The 17631-nt window shown below is 39.3% G+C and overlaps 1 protein-coding gene across 1 annotated transcript in view; it reads right to left on the bottom strand.

Moving 5' to 3' along the window:
- LOC109229844 (eIF-2-alpha kinase activator GCN1) overlaps positions 16827 to 17631 on the bottom strand; it is a 39484-nt gene continuing 38679 nt past the window's right edge. Inside the window, exon 59 of the mRNA XM_019395396.1 lies at positions 16827 to 17192. Coding sequence (XP_019250941.1) covers positions 17150 to 17192 — 43 coding nt within the window. The 3' untranslated portion in view covers positions 16827 to 17149. The remainder of the gene's footprint in view (positions 17193 to 17631) is intronic.

Genomic DNA, 17631 nt, shown 5'->3' with positions numbered 1-17631 from the left:
GGCCTCTAGACGATCCACCGAAACTCCTTCCTGATGAACCTCTGGAGGAAGATACAAGGAAGGATACTCAGTCATCGATCAGTTGAACAAGACGCCAGGACAAATCTCCATCCTAGCTCTGCTACAAAGCTCCGATACACATAAAAATGCCTTATTGAAGTGCTGAGCGAAGCATATGTGCCCAGCAACATACTGGAGGAGAAATGGCAAACATGGTAGGGCAAGTATTGGAAGAGCCACAAAATTACTTTCCACGAAGATGAGCTGCCACCTGAAGGGTTGAGCCACAACAAGGCGCTGCACACTCACTTGTGCAATGCGAGGATTATTTCATCACCAGGATTTCTAATTGACGGAGGGTCCCAGCCTCAACATTTGTCCATTGGTTGACTCTCAGAACATTGGGAAAGAGCCTGCATGAGATCAAGGTGGGGCCAATCAACGTCAAAGCCTTTTGATGGGTCCCAAAGGTCACTAATTGGGGAAATCAGTTTGTGTCTGCAAATGGGACCGACTTGGTTCGACGTTGATTTTTCAAGTAATAGACATCCCAGCATCTTACAACTGCTTATTGGGACGACCTTGGATTCACGCCGCTGGAGCTGTAGCATCAACCCTGCACCAGGCAGTGAAGTTCGAGTGGAATCACCAAGAGTGTGATTATTCATGGCGACGGTAGTAATCCCATATACAGTCTCCAGACAATCCCAGCGATCGGAGGAAGAAGGAAGATAGGCGGAGAAACCTAACCATCTGAGCGTAGTCAACGTCGTAGACAAGGATAAGTGGTGGGATGACAATATCGAAAGTATACTGAATTGGAGTGGATATGAACCTAGCAAGGGGCTCGGCAAGAACCTCCAGGGAATCGCCAAACCCCTCAAGCTGAAGAACATGGTACCACTTTCAGTTTGGCGTATGAATACACTTGGGAGGTAGTTCAAACCACTGGTCGCCACCATGGCGCAATCCTTACTACCCACAGGAGCATCCGATACCTCGCCTGGAGCAGACTTTCCAGCTAGCAGATTGTCATATAGGGTCAGAAGAAGAGGAAGCACTGGCAGCAATGAGGAATCTATTTTTGGAAAACGACAATATGGACTGCTGTGTCATTTTTGAGGAGGAAGGAGAGGAAGGCCCTTCCATACAAGCTGTGAGCCGAGGAGCGCGCCTCAATAATTGGTCCATCAGAACCACCACGGCCCGGAAAGCTTCGGGTAGCAAGGCTTCAAAGCACCATGCATCATCTTTATTTTTCGCTAGTTGATTTTCTTTCCGCATTTTATTTTCGAAAATAAGAGCTCCAATGTTCAAAACAGTTATGAAGTTTATCAAAGCATTTCAGTTTCTTATATCAAAGCGCTTTTATTTTCTATCGTTTACTTTAATTTACACAGCATTACTATAACTTATCTTGGATGAACCGACGATTGTGACTTGCAACGAGACAATGCAACAAACGGATATAGACTAGAAGGGATGATATACCAGAAGAGGTTGTTAAAGAAGTTGAGAACTTTGAGAATAGGCCTAAAGTCTAACTTGGACGAACTGAGGTTATCAACTAGGGATACAGAGAATGTCAAGGAAACGCGCATCAGTGTTCAATCTGTTCACCATCAGAAAAGGAAAAATACAAAGAGTTTTCTAAGGGAATATTGAGGACATATTCGCCTGGTCGTATGATGATACGACTGGTCTCAGCACATTTATTGTAGCCCACAAATGCCTACGGATCCAGCATGTCCGCCGGTAAAACAGAAGCTTAGGAAGTTCAAGCCTGACATGAGTTTCAAAAATCAAGGAAAAAGTCACCAAGCAGGTCAAATCCAAGGTCCTCAGGATAGTAGAGTATCCAACATAGTTAGCCAACATTGTGCCGGTGCCGAAGAAGGACGGGAAGGTCAGAGTCTGTGTCGACTACCGGGACCTCAAACCGGGCCAGTCCGAAAGATGACTTCCCCTTGCCAAACATACATATTTCTGATTGACAACTGCGCCAAGCACGAGCTGCAGTCATTTTGTCGATTGTTTTTGTTGGGTATCATCAAATATGGATGGATGAGGAAGACACTGAGAAACGGTTTTATCACGCCATGGGGGATATACTGTTACAAGATGATGCTGTTGGGGTTAAAGAATGCCGGGGCCACCTACATGAGGGCCATGACTATTATTTTTTCATGACATGATACATAAGGAGATCGAGGTGTACGTAGATGATGTTATCATCAAGTCCAAGAAGGCCACTGATCACATGGAAGATTTGAGGAAATTTTTCAAACAGGCTGAGGAGGTACAATCTGAAATTGAATCTCGCCAAATGCGCATTTGGGTTCCCTGTGGAAAGTTGCTTGGATTCATCGTAAGTCGCCGAGGAATAGAGCTAGATCCATCAAAGGTTAAGTCCATTCAAGAATTGCCGCCGCCAAAGAATAAGAAATAGGTCATGAGTTTCTTGGGGAGACTCAACTACATCACCGGTTCATAAGCTCAATCCACTGTCCCATTTGTGAGACCATCTTTAAGATGTTGAAGAAAGATGCCACTAACTAAATGGACAGATGATTGTCAGAAAGCCTTCGACAGAATCAAGGAATACCTATCAATGCCGCCAGTTCTGGTTCCGCTCGAACGGGCAGACCGCTGTTGCTTACCTTGCAGTATTTGGATGGAGCATTCGGTTGTGTTCTGGGGCAACATGACGAAACAGGGAGAAAGGAGCAAGCCATCTATTACCTCAGCAAGAAGTTCACTCCATACGAGGCCCGTTACTCTCTATTAGAATGCACCTGTTGTGCTTTGACTTGGGTAGCTCAAAAATTGAGGCATTATTTCTATGCCTATACCACTTACCTCATATCAAGAATGGATCCACTGAAATATATCTTTCAGAAGCCCATGCCCACTGGCAAACTGGCCAAGTGGCAAATCCTGTTGAGTGAATTCGACATCGTTTACGTGACTCAGAAGGCAATCAAAGGACAGGCACTGGCAGATCATCTTGTCGAAAATCCCGTGGACGGAGAATACAAGCCTCTGAAGGTATTTTCCCTGACGAGGAGGTATCCTTCATAGGAGAGGACATTGCAGAATCCTATGACGGTTGGAGGATGTTCTTCGACGGAGCAGCAAATTTCAAGGGAGTTGGCATAGGAGCAGTCCTAGTATCAGAAACCGGCCAGCATTATCCGGTAATCCGCCAAGCTCAGGTTCCCGTGCACCAACAATATGGCCGAGTACGAAGCCTGCATCTTAGGGATCAAGATGGCTATTGACATGAACGTCCAAGAGTTGCTAGTGATTGGAAGATTCGGATTTGCTTTATAACATCAGGTTCGAGAAAGATGGCGACCAAGAACTCCAAGATACTCCTGTATTTGCATCATGTACAAGAGTTGAGGAAAAGGTTTCGTAAAGACAGAGTTCCGGCATGTTCCCAGGATCCAGAATGAGTTTACCGAGGCATTGTCCACTGCCATCCATATTCAGCATCCAGATAAGAAACTTCATAGAACCTATTCCAGTAAAGATTCATGATCAGCCAGCCTATTATGCTCACGTTGAGGAAGAAGCGGAACGGAAAGCCCTGGTTTCACGACATCAAGGAATTCTTGGCCGAAGGAAAATATCCAGAGCTTGCAAATGCTATTCAGAAGAGCACCCTGCGAAGATTATCCAACAATTTCTTCCACAGCGGAGGAATCCTGTACGGAGGACTCCTGATTTGGGATTGCTAAGGTGTGTTGACGCAAAGGAAGCATCCAGGTTATTAGAAGAAGTTCATGCAGGGACCTGCGGTCCACATATGAATGGTTTTGTCCTAGCAAAGAAAATACTCAAGCATGATATTTTTGGATGACTATGGAAATAGACTGCATCCAGTATGTCCGAAAATGCCATCGCTGTCAGATACATAGCAGACATGATAAAAGTGCCTCCAAATGAGCTTAATGCAACAAGCTCGCCATGGCCGTTCGCCGCTTGGGAATGGATGTGATCGGACTGTTGAGCCAGCCGCATCAAACGGGCACAAGTTCATTCTAGTGGCCATTGATTATTTCATCAAATGGGTTGAAGCAGCGTCATATAAGGCAGTAACCAAGAAGGTTGTGGCAGATTTTGTCCGCGACCGCATCGTTTGTCGATGCGGCATCCCAGAGTCGATCATCACTGATAATGGTTTCCAGTATCAACAGTGACTTGATGAAAGCTATGTGTGAAACATTCAAAATCAAACACAAGAATTCTACAGCCTACAGACCTCAAATGAACGGAGCCGTAGAAGCGGCCAACAAGAACATCAAGAAAATACTAAGGAAGATGAATAGAAAAGCATAAGCAGTGGCATGAGAAGTTATCATTTGCCTTATTGGGATACCGAACCACAGTCCGCACATCAACTGGGGCAACCCCTATATGGTGGTTTATGGTACTGAGGCAGTCATTCCGCCGAAGTAGAAATTCCTTCCTTAAGAATCATACAGGAAGCGGAACTTGAAGACGCAGAATGGGTAAAGAGTCGCTACGAGTTTAGCCCTCAATAGTATTAGTTTGCCACTTTGAATCCTTGAATGATTGTGACTAGTACTTTACTAATTTTGTGTATTTTCCTTTAACCATGATACTTGCCTTAGAACTCTTTTCTGATTTTATGTATTTTCCTTTAACTGTGATACTTGCCTTAACACTCTTCACTGATTTTGTGAATTTCCTTACTTGTTGACATCTGCCTTAACTGATAACCGATTCCCTGCGATACTAGGGGATCTCTTACTGATTTTCAAAATGATACTCCGCCTTATTTTATGTGCAAGCATGTCGCCAATTGATTCTTACTCTCCTTAATTCATATGTTCTGTACTTGGTCCTAATCACACGCCTTATTCTTTACTATTCTATGTATGATTGAAATTAGTCTTTCAATTAGTGTCTTTCCTTATTTGTCACCCTGGTAGCCGTTTGAACTAGGACTCCCCAATTAAAGGTAAGTACATACTTTGATTGGGATTCTAATTGTATTTACTTCCATAATTACACTACACTTTACTTCTTACCTTATTTTTCTACTCGTTTCCAGAACTATAAATACTCTACTCTTTTGTTAGCAAAACACACACAGAGACACACATCACTGAATACTCTGAATTCTACATTCTCTTGTGCTCTTTCTCTTTTTCTCTTTTGCTCTATTGCTGTTCTCTGTTCTTGCCTATTATTAGCCGGTTGTAAGCCAAGGCTAAAATCGTGTTATCACTTTATCTTTGCATCCTGCTCTTGCTCTTTACTGGTATGTCCTAGTTTCAATTCAAAGCTCCAACAACAATGTGATTCTCTATTTGTTTCAGTTCTTACTATTTCTAGTTTACTTCTATTTGTGGTTCTCTTGCGAAATCTGTAATTAAAATATATTACTAGCATGTTATTATGTCTTCCCTTCCCTTTGGATTAGTATACCCCCTTTATGTGTGTTTCCAAGCATGACCTGCATACTTATCCCAAATCCCTATCACCCCTCTATGTGGTTGTTCTTCATATCTGTGTTTTTTCCTATGACTATGCCTGAAAGTGTTTGGGCTAGTCATAGGCCTTCGCTGGGTTACAGTTTTGTCCTATGTGTCCCTAACCCCACTATCCCTGTTTGTGTTTGCTGGACCTGCCTTGGTTCTGTGGTCTTTGGCTGTGTATGAATCTATTTTTGGAGGTGCTATGTCTAGGTTGTTGCTTATTACTTTATTCTCTTTTTAAAAAAAAAAACTGTTTTACTATACAGACTCTCTTTGTTTTACGAAATGTTTTTAGTGAAATTCCTTTCAACACTGTCAAAACATTTTCGAACTCTCTTGCACTTCACTTTATTCCTAGATACTTAAGTTTCACCCCCTCAGTGTGAGCACTGCTTTGGGGACCTCCTGAGTACCCTCTAAACTCTGACACACTGAGGCTGGTATCTCCACACTGCACATGTTTAACTCCTGGATATTAATTCTGGGCGTGAGCATGGCCCAAGAGCCCTCGAGGTCCTTAGGGAACTTTGGCACACCCAAGCTATGAAAGGCTATTTTGGCAGTAAAGTTGGAGGATTTGGGCCTACTGAAAGCTCCCTATAGAATAACTTTTTTTTATTTATTTCATTACTGTAATTCAGATACTACTGGTTTGTAATAATTTGTAAATGAATGATTGGGGGCTGAATAGTGAATATGGGGGAGGGGTATGCATGTTTATTTCTATGGGTAGAAAACATATTTATCAGTTTTTATTTACCTATTTCCGCAATAGATAATATGCTTAGGATATGCATTTCATATGTTAGAAATCCTGTTTTAGGTCTTTTATTCTCAGCTTATTATTGTACTCACTTCGTAATCTTAATTATTAACAAGCTGACATTACTGCATTGGCATAGTAGAGATCATGTTTTAGGAACTTTTCCGTGCATTAGACATCCTGCTGCTTAGAATTTTATACTTATCTGGATTGCAATTGTCAAAACGCCTATTAGCATGGTTAATCCAATAACACAAGTACTATGCGTATCCTTTCTTTTTAAATCAGAATCAAATATGCATGTCCACTCTTTAAGACAATCAGACAATGTATATGACGCCTAGGCAAACTTTAGGCCTAATAAGAATTGATTAATCATGTGGTTACCAGTTTAAGACTAATTAGCCTCTTTTAATTTTGAACTCTGCTGCTCTCATTCTTATTTTTTATTCTCTGAATTTCACTCTGTTTTACTAAACTCTCGCCCTACTTCGAAATGATCTCGAAATTGTGTATCCGTTCTACTATATTTTCTACTAGGTTACCCTTTTCTGCCCAGAATCGTGCTATTATTTTCAAAATATTTATCCTACGTCTCGTCAAGTTAATGTATCTCCATGCCTTTACTCTATTTACAAAGAATGTTTTAAAGATTTTATCTATCTTTTCACTAACTCCTAAACTGATGTATACTTCTAAATCCTACTACTGTCCCAAGTCGTATTTCTGAAAACCGAGCATTTTTTTTTCAAATCACTTAGTCTTAATTAAGCTTCTGCTTTCACTGAAACTCATTGTTTTATTTCAACATTCCGGCTTTTAAAACTCTTGTCTTGGAGACCTTAAATGTGTTTGAGACGTGCTAATTATGAGTTCGCTTGTGGAGGGATCTGTGAGCCTCTATGTGCCTTTGTATGTTCCCCTTATGTGGAGTCCTATTTTTTATGTATGTCGCTTAGCATTTTTGCCTTTAAACTTAAGGGTTCAGCCTAGTCCCCACCACGTAGGAATAGTGGTCCTAAATACCCTGCAGGACTTATAGGACGGGACGGGTAATAGCACGCAATAAGTATTTGTGACCAACTCACACGTTTAATAACTTTTATGGGGTGGGAAGGGTAGAATATGGATATGATGGCCACGCGATAACACCACGTGTATAAATGGTTACCGGGTGTTGTGTGGGGTGATCCATATTGATTATAAACCTAGGACCCCCCTTTCCCTTTATTTTTTTTTTTTCATTTATTGTTTAAATCTTTTCTTGAAACTTCTGCCCTCTTTATCTCTCCTCAAAATTTCCATTTTACTTGCAATATTATGTGAAAACTCCCTCTATTTGAACCCTTATTTGCTTACTTTTTAAGTGAAGTCACAATTGTAACATGGCCGGGAACCACACTAATGGAACTTGAGGGGTGCCTAACACCTTCCCCTCGAGATAATTTCTAGCCCTTACCCAAACTCTGGTTTTCAAACTCAAAAACCCTTTTTTTGTGTCCTAATGCACTTAATCATTAGGTGGCGACTCTTCAAATTCCAAAACAAAACCCAAATCCTAAAAGGGAAAAGAGTTGTCCTCCCAAATATCGTAAACCCGATTTCGCCTTTAAGGAGAAAAAGGGGGCATCGACACCCCGATCAACTCCTTGAAAATCCCTTTCAAAATTGTCCAAAATCGAGCTCTCTAGCTCAAAGATGAAAAATCATTATAACCCTCGATCTAGCCCCTTTTCTGCCCAGCTATTTCGCATCTGCAGACCAACAACCGCTTCTGCTACTCTGCACCTGCGGAAAATCTATCACAGGAGCGGCTTTTCATTAAGCCAGGAAAAATCGCTTCTTCGGATCTTTAAGTGCATCTATGCTTGCGCTTCTGCAGAACCAAGTCGCTTTTGTGGAGAAACAACTGCACCTGCGGTCACAGCTCACCTGCCCCAAACTCGCTTCTACGGCTCACATGCCGCTTCTGCGGTGCCGCACCTGTGGCCCAAAGTGCGCAGGTGTGATTGCACCAGAATCTCAGCTGGACAGAAATTCGTCTAAGTCCAAAATGATCCCGTATTCAATCCGAATCACATCCGGGGCTCCTGGGACCTCGTCCAAACATACCATCAAGTCCCAAATCATATAACGGACCTAATCGAGGCCTAAAATCAAATCCAAAAACATCAAGTCTACGAATCGCAACTCAATTCAAACCTATTGAATACATTGAACTTCCAAAACTAACGCCGATTCATACCAAACCAACTCCGATTGACCTCAAATTTTGAGCACGAGTCACAAATGACACAACGGATCTATTCCAAACTCCAAAAATTGGAATCTGATCTGATATTAATAAAGTCAACTCTCGGTCAAACCTCTCAACCTTCCAAACCTTCAACTTTCCAAAACGACCTACGGACATCCAAATCAATATCCGGACATACGCCTAAGTCCAAAATTACCATACGCACCAAAATTTTATTCCGGAGTCGTCTACACAAAGACAAACTCCGGTCAACTCTTTCAACTTAAGCTTCCAACTTTGCGACTAAGTGTCTTAACCACTCCGAAACTCACCCGAAACCCAAACCAACCACTCTGGCAAGTCCCATAACCACAATATAACATAGAGGAGTCAATAAATAAGGGAACGGGGCTAAAATACTCAAAACGATCAGCCGGATCGTGACATATAAATAGATCATTCTTTTATGAAATGCGCAATTTTTGGAAAATGTGAGGGGAAAAACTCGTGGGGATAATTGATGGATTGATTTCATCCTTAAAAACTTAAGGAAAGTAATTATTTAATACCCCATGATAATTATACTAAATTTGGCCGAATTTAAATCATAGAAACATAAGATTTGAATGGGAATTGAGAATTCTGAATTTAGTTTCCTAATTGAGTAATTTGAAGATTTAAATGAATAAATGAACTCTAATCAAGAATCTAATTATAGATTTAGGTTCATGAGCTAATGGATAATTAGATTTTATAATTTGTTTCACGTCCTGACCAAGTTGATAGAGGGTTGACTTTGACCGTTAATTTTGACTTTTTTAAAAAAAATATGAAAATTTTTTACTAGTTTGATTGAATACGTTGTTGAATATCTATCTATATATATATATAAGAGGGTTAAAGAGTGGTGACTTGGCACCTCTCATCAACTAGCTAATGTAATTATCTATTCTAATTTCCCAAATTTTTGGATTTTTTTCTTTCATTTTAATACAATACTCAATTATTAAATTTAACAACTAAGGTTTAGTTACAGCTAAAGCAGCGTTTCAAACAATTCATCCAAAGAATTAATGCTTTAACTGCATCTCTTTAATAGATAAAGAAACAGGTCAACTGTTTTAAACCAATCCTTATTATTTATCCTTATTTTTTACTTCTCCTAAAATCTCTATTCTGTTTCCTTCAACTACGTGGTACGTGAACATGTTTAGCCTAATTAATTATACTTTTTTCTTATTTCATGTCTATAAAAACTACAGAAGATCAAATATACCATACGCATTCGTCCACATTGTTGTGTTGTAATTTATTTTCTTTTCCTATAAAATCTCTCTATCTTCCTCATTGTTTTCTACTACTAGGTTCATGAACGTGTGTTCATCCTATTAATTATATATAAACGTTATATGATGCGGAAAGGTGTGGAACATCCTGAAGAGTGCTTTTGGGCATTCTTATTAATAAAAGATTAACAATGATCCACGCTCTTTCTACTTATTGTTAGGACAAGGTGATACGCAGGGCAATGAAACAGTGACGAAATTGGAAAAAAGAAGAGACAAGGAAAAGAAAAGGGAATGCAAGATAAACTAGGGCAAAAGTAAAGAGACTTTTTCATTAACCCAAAAGGGGATAATTACAGCCTATATAAAGCATAAAACCATGAAAATGACCTAAGGATTACAGCTGGATAATTCTACTATATCTGCCATCTCGGTACAGTTCTGGACAGGACTCGATTGGTATAAAACAGGAAAATTAAGGGGTCAATGTGTAATTAAAAGGACTTCTAATTTAAAATGTGGGGGACTTAAGTAAACATATCTAAAACTCTTAAATCTCAACTAATTAATCGTTAGGTCTCAGCTAAGCAGCACAATGTACAACTCCCGCAAGCTTTTCCATTTAAACTCCGTATCAGATCCCCCTTGTCAAAATCTTCCTTGTCCTCAAGGAAGGAAGGAAGGAAATCGAACCAAGAGCGAGTGGTAGTCTTCCCAGGTGGCCTGTTCATGAGGTAGCTGATCCCATTGTATCAAAATTTGCGTAACTGCCTTGTTTCCTTTTTGGATCATACGACGATCAAGGATTTTCAGAGGGTTTGGACGGTAGGGGCTGGATATGTCAAGGACAGGAGGGTGGGATATAGAGGTGGGTAAGTTGTGACGCATTTTGAGTTGGGAGACATGGAAGGTGGGATGGAGAAGTAGCTGAGGAGGGAGGGATAGTTTGTATGCCACAGAACCAACTTTCTGCAGGATTTGGTATGGACCATAGTATTTAGCTGAGAGCTTTGAGAAGTGAGAACCTGATAATGTCACTTGTCTATATGTTTGAATTTTGAGGTAAACCCAGTATCCCTTTTTGAATTGCCTACCAGAGCGATGCTTATTAGCCTGGGCAGTCATTCTCTGTTGTGCTCGTTGAAGATGATATTTGAGGAGCTGCAGCTTGAATTCCCTGGTCAAGAGACTTCTATCCACTTCTTCAACCGCTGAGTCACCTGATACAAAGGGTAGATGGAGGGGAAGAGGTTGACCATACAAAGCCTCATGTGGTGTTGTTTGAATGGAAGAGTGAAAGGTGGTGTTGTACCACCATTCAGCAGAAGGAAAGTATGAACACCAATCAGATTGTGAATCAGAACAAAAACATCGGAGATATGTTTCAAGGCATCTGTTGATGACCTCTGTTTGGCCATCTGTTTGGGGGTGGTATGATGTGGATGTATTGGGTGTTACTCCATACATAGAAAACAATTCCTGCCAAATTTTGCTGGTAGAATATGGGGTCTCTGCGGAGTTTAAATGGAAAAGCTTACGGGAGTTCTACATTGTGCTGCTTAGCTGAGACCTAATGGTTAATTAGTTGAGATTTAAGAGTATTAGAGATGTTGTGTAATGCCTTGGCATCAACAGTCTTAAATGAAGGATAAATGCCCTGCAGGGTGACAGACTTCCCTTGATAGAGGAAGTGCATGAAAAGTTTCTCAAAGTTGACCTTAATGTCACCGAACTTGCACAGTCATTGAACTCCCAGCACAACATCACAGCTGCCTATAGGGAGCACTAGGAAATCATCTTGGAAAAGAACCCCTTGCATGAGCCACTTGAAGTTTTTACTACCCTTAACAGACTGAATGATCCTGCGATAGTGCAACCTATTTTCTTGGCAGCCTTCTCATTGATGAAGTTGTGGGTGGAGCCACAATCAATAAGAACATTAATAGGATTCTGTTTAGAAAAGCCTTGTATCCTGAGAGTTCTGTAGCCTTTAGTGCCATGCAAAGCTTGTAGAGATATCTCACGGTTCTCAACAGGATTTTCTGCTTCTTGAGACTCCCCAGTATCCTCCACTTCCACCCTGGTTCCTCATCATCTTCTGGTACTTCAGCATTTATCTCCATGGAGTATATGTGCCTTTTGGCCTTACATTTATGTCCTGGTGTGAACTTGTCATCACAGAAAAAACATAGGCCTTGGGCCCTTTTCTCCTCCATTTCAGCTGGGGTAAGTCTTCTTTTCCTGAAGCCATCTAAATTGGCAGTAACAGGTGGTCTGTAGGTTTAGGTAGCAGCCTTTGTCCACCCAGTAGAGCCTTGACCTTGAGGTATCCTTGCAGCAGAGTGTTGATGCACTGTAGAAGCTGCCTCAATTGCTTTGCTCTGTGCAATAAAGCTTGCTTCAAGCAGTCTAGCTAGGTAGTATGCTTGTGGTAAGCTGGAAGGATTGTCTATTCTCACCGCATTACTGATTTCAGGCTTGAGGTTATTGAGGAATATACTGACAGCATGCTCAACTGACAGATTCATCCTAGTCATGACACTATTAAAAGCCTTTTGGTAATCTTTCACACTCCCAGTGTGCTTGATGTTCATAACCTCTGTCATAGGATCAGAGTATTCAGCTCTAAAACTATCACATAAAGCCCACAAATACTCATCCCATGTAGGAAGTGGCATTTGTCCCCTACTCCTCATATAGCCTAAATGCCATTGCAGAGCATCTCCTTCAAATGCATAGAGACTAACTTCATTTTTTGCTGGATAGTAAGATCTTCATCAGAAAAAAATTGCTCTACCTTGTAACCATGTCCTAAGATCTTCTCCATTGAACTTAGGAAACTCAACTTTGTGGTACTTAGTAAAAGGGATATTTGACAGTGTCACATTATGAGTGCTTGGGTTGTGGAATGAGTTGGTGGTGGGAACATTATGATAGGGATAAGGAGTGGATACATATGGAGTCTGATGGTATAAGGGTGGTGGTATATGTGCATTTGGATTATAATAGGCAGAAGGAAACTGACTGGGTTAGTTATATGTCTGCTGGTATAGGGGTGGTGGAACTAGTGACGAGCCTTGAGGTTGTGGGGTTGGATAATACCTTCCTTGGTGATTAGGGAAGCGAGGTGCTAAGGGTACGGCTGTTCTGGAAAAAGGGTTTTGGAAGGACTGTAACCCCATAGCTGGGAAATAAGAAGATTGAAGCTGAGTGGTTCTGGGATTCTGAGTGTGTAGAGAAGGGTTAGGGTTTATGGGAATTGGAGGAGCTGAGGTTGTTAAGTTGGTGGTCATTTGGGTTTGAGAACTTGGAATAACTGAGCTAGTAGCAGGAAGGTTTGCAGGTAGGGCTGATATATTAACTCCATGGGAGCTAGGAGAAGCTAAATCACCAAAATCAAAGGGTTTATCGTTTGGAGAATAGAGCTCACCTCCCCTTTGAGACACATATTTGTCACGTTCAGGTCTCTTCCCTCCATGAATAACTTCATTGAGCACCTCCCTAAGCTCACTCAAAGCTTCCTCTTGGTTTTTGTTACTCTGCTCTTGATTTGCCTCTAGCAGATCTTGTCTAGCTGTGAAGCTTGACATATCAAGTGAGATTTTCTTAAGCACCTCCATAACATTGCTGTTGTTATCAGCCATGGTTGTCCACAGAGCCAAGACTTGCTCTGATACCACCGATATGCAGTGCAATAAAACAGTGACGAAATTGGAAAAAAGAAGAGAAAAAGGAAAGAAAAGGGAATGCAAGATAAACTAGGGCAAAAGTAAAGAGGCTTTTTCATTCATAACCCAAAAGGGGATAATTACAGCCTATATGAAGCATAAAACCATGAAAATGACCTAAGGATTACAGCTGGATAATTCTACTATATCTACCATCTCAGTACAATTCTGGGCAGGACTCGATTGGTATAACAGGAAAATTAAGGGGTCAATGTGTAATTAAAAGGACTTCTAATTTAAAAGGTGGGGTACTTAAGTAAACAACTCTAAAACTCTTAAATCTCAACTAATTAACTGTTAGGTCTCAGCTAAGCAGCACAATGTACAACTCCCGCAAGCTTTTCCATTTAAACTCCGTATCACAAGGGATTACATCCGCGAGTCGTGGGTAGGAGAAATTGAGGGTTTCAACAACTCTATCTATTTACTTTCCTTTCTTTTGTTTTTTGGTTTGATTCTATATTTTACATGCTTTAGTTTTTAAACTTCTCAAGTGTATTTCTTTATTGTTGAATCTGTTAACTATTAGCATTTCTCTTCAAAAATAATTGACTAACTGACGATTATCTATCTGATTTTAGGCATTTTGCAGTGATGAGATTTTGAACAAAATAATAAGGAGAATTCATCATCAGTTGTTTTGTGTATGCGGATTTGTTTGTCTTCTTTTTCCTTGTGATCTACCTTAGTATTTTGGTTTATTGAAGAGCTTGGCTTATCGTATAAATATTATCCGATCATGTATTTAAAAGGCTACAAAAATTGATTGGAATATAGCTGCGATTTTTTGTCGTTGTGTAATTCTACTCCTAAGAATAAAAATCGATTAGCAAAATATTCATATGTGTAAGCGGTGCATGAAGTACATGTATTTTTCTCTCTCAATAGTTATATTTTTTCTTGAATAATATTATCTTTGTTTTGATAGGGAGATTTAATGCTTGAAAAAGTTTAAGTTTTAATATACTCACTTGCAAATTAAGGTGAAATTGATATGTAAATATTCTAAAAAATGAGTCAAATGACCCTCAAGTACAAGTTTGGATCTTCTGCTTATGTATTCTCATCATTAATTTGAATTGGAACTGATTTCAGGAGAACTTCTTATCAATGAAGTTCTTGAGAACGCGAATACGGTATTCTTCACATCGTGAAGTTGAAGGTTTTATAGTTTTAATAGAGAAAAATAGAATAAATTGATGCTTGATTATTATAATCAACATGCATTTGAGAAGGCAATTCATATTTATCTTTGTCAGATCCGGTGTACTTTATATTTATATCTTAATTAAGTAGTATACATATATTCACACCACGGGATATTTCACTTTTTAGATGGAAATTTTCTATTAGATAAATATGTTTCCATCTTATCCCAATTTCTTTCCACATTATAGGTGTTATGGTCCTTTCACTTAATTTATGTGTGGAGTATTCTCAATATTTGAGGTTTTACAAGAATTTATTTCTTTGTTTATTCGTTGGGAAAGATCATTTTATTTGTAAGTTCAATAAGGTCCTTTATGACTTTGCGAAGCGTGGACAAATTTTCTAATTTCTCATAAATTGAGACCATTGGAAGTCGTTTGAGAGGAGATATTAGATTTACCCGTTTGGGAAACTTACAGCGTTCGAGGTAAGTGAGAAATTTAACTTGTTGAGTGCTTGTTTTTTATAAAAGCGCGATACTTGCATACGCATATTCAAAATGCTTAGTATTTTATAGGGAGATCACGTATTAGGACAAGTAAAGGTGAACTATGTAATATGATACTTTTGAGATTTCAAAGCATAGTCTACGATCACGTATTAGGTCGTGATAGCTAATTTGCCTTGATAGGAAGCCTAATGAATAGAAGCTCGTGTATTTGAATGGTAACACTTGCTACCTTTTACTGTCTAGTGTGCAAGTAATGTTTTCGATAATTTCTCAACATCAGTATCCTGAAGCAATTTCAAAAACACCAATTTTAAGTTTGCCTCAATTATTTTTCTACCAATCAAAAGGGCTTTTTATTAATATTCACCAAATATTTGAAAAGGCCATCTTCACTCCATCCATTCAACGGAGTAGACACGAAACCAAATACCACTTGAGTAAAAACTAAAAAGGTGCAGTGTGTTTGTTTTTGCATGATCACCATATACATTAGTGTCACCGATGTTTCTAATAAGGGATGTCATCGAGCTACAAATTCATTGCCAAATTACACCAAGTGATCATTAGTGTTTTAAGATTACAATATTGAAAGATTATTTTGATATGTTATATACATTTTTAGTTTAAGACCACAAGATTCAAATATCATTCTTTACATTTAAACTTTGTGCTTAATTAAACCAGAACACATAAAATTTAACGGAAGGAGTAATTTTAACTCCAAATCCAAATTTAATTTTGCAATTAAATCAGTTCTTAGTCATTAGGAACAACTATTCTTGAACACTGCTTTATCAAAGAGCAAGGCCTATGAGAAAGGGTAATACAAACAAAAAATGAACATGTTTCACTTCTCATTACGATTAGCGATATACCTCCGTGACCTTTATTTTCAAATTGAAAGCACAACAGTAAGTAGAAAATGCTGCTGGACAGCATCCCTAGCTTCAACCACCCCCACCAGTTAGAGTAATACGGGAAACAGAACCAATGACACTGTTATTCCCATTATTTCAATTTATGGGAACTTATTTAATTGGGTTTGAATTCTGAAAAAACATGACTTTCGAAATTTATTGTTTTAAATCTCTGAGACTACAAAAACATCTCATCAAGGTTAAAATGGCAAGTTTGAGTTATAATGTTTACAAATTTAGAATAGGATCATTGCTTTTCAAGTGGATTAAAAAAGGAATAAGTTCACCAAAATTGAAACCGAGGGAGCATTACTTAACTGATTATAGATAAATTAAAAAAGGGAAGCTGGAATACGTTAAACTGCACAAATGAATGTAAAGTGCTAACTCACGGATGAAAGATAAATGCTGAGGAATGAATTCATTTGAGGAAGTCTTTATCCTACCATTATTGAACAACAGTCTTATATTTCTTCATACGTGAATAACAAGCACAAAACAGTTTTTTCTGGAAGTGATACCTGCACTGTAATGACATGTCCTCTCCAGAAATTAGAGATAACAATAAAGTTTATACCAGAATTGAATCTCAATGAAAGGAACCCTGTCAACCTTCCTTAATATACTTCCCCTATTAGTCTTGCTTCTCTAGTCTATACTAGTCATCAAAGTGGATAAATTCGTAGCACAAAAGTTGCGCCACTGAAAGGAAAAATGGATAGCATCTCGGTGGAAATGAAGACGGTGATTTACTATATCTGTAGAAAATTTACAAAATTTATACATGAATGCGAGCTCCCTTCCTTTTTCAAGGGCAATTCAATTTCAATAATACACAACTACAAAAGGTAAGCAACAATCCACTCGGTGTCAAAATTTGGCAAATATGAAACTCATCCTTATTTGCTTACGCATCTATATATGTATGTGATGGTTACTGTAAATATCAAATCTCAAGCAAAATTTCCGCTTCCAACTTCCTTGCCTCATTGACCCCTTAAGGTTAAAGTAATTTGAAGGCAAAAAAGTGCTGTACAGTCATAAGCTTGTCAGCCACTTGAGGTGTCATTGTCGCTATCTCCACTGTCATCACTGCACAGGAAAACAGCCAGAATATCACGAGCCAGTTAATGGCGCAGCTAACCAACTACAAGAAGATAAAATAAATGCCAAAAGGTGCGCACAGAATAAATAAGCTGAGACAAGAACGACAGAATGCCCCCGGGATTTGGTTCTGCGGAAAGAGCCAAAAAACGTTATGTGTGGACCTAGTACATCATGAGTTCAAATCTTGTTTTGGACTAAAAGCCTAGTATTTAAGTGGAAAAGGGTACAGGAGCGGGGCATTACCAGCGAGTTTTGAACGATTCGCAGTTGGATGATTTCTTGATTATAAAAAAAACGACAAAATTCTCACTCTGGATTAGAAGCAAAGGAAAATCTATAGATTGGTCTGTGAGGGTTGAGATAGGAACCTTATACCGCCCCAAATAGTTAACACTAATTGCAATCGAGAGGAGAGCGGACATCA

Source organism: Nicotiana attenuata, chromosome 7, assembly GCF_001879085.1.
Source record: "Nicotiana attenuata strain UT chromosome 7, NIATTr2, whole genome shotgun sequence".
Lineage (NCBI taxonomy): Eukaryota > Viridiplantae > Streptophyta > Magnoliopsida > Solanales > Solanaceae > Nicotiana > Nicotiana attenuata.
Note: the sequence above shows the minus strand (reverse complement) of the source record. Positions and strands in the feature narration are given on the sequence as shown.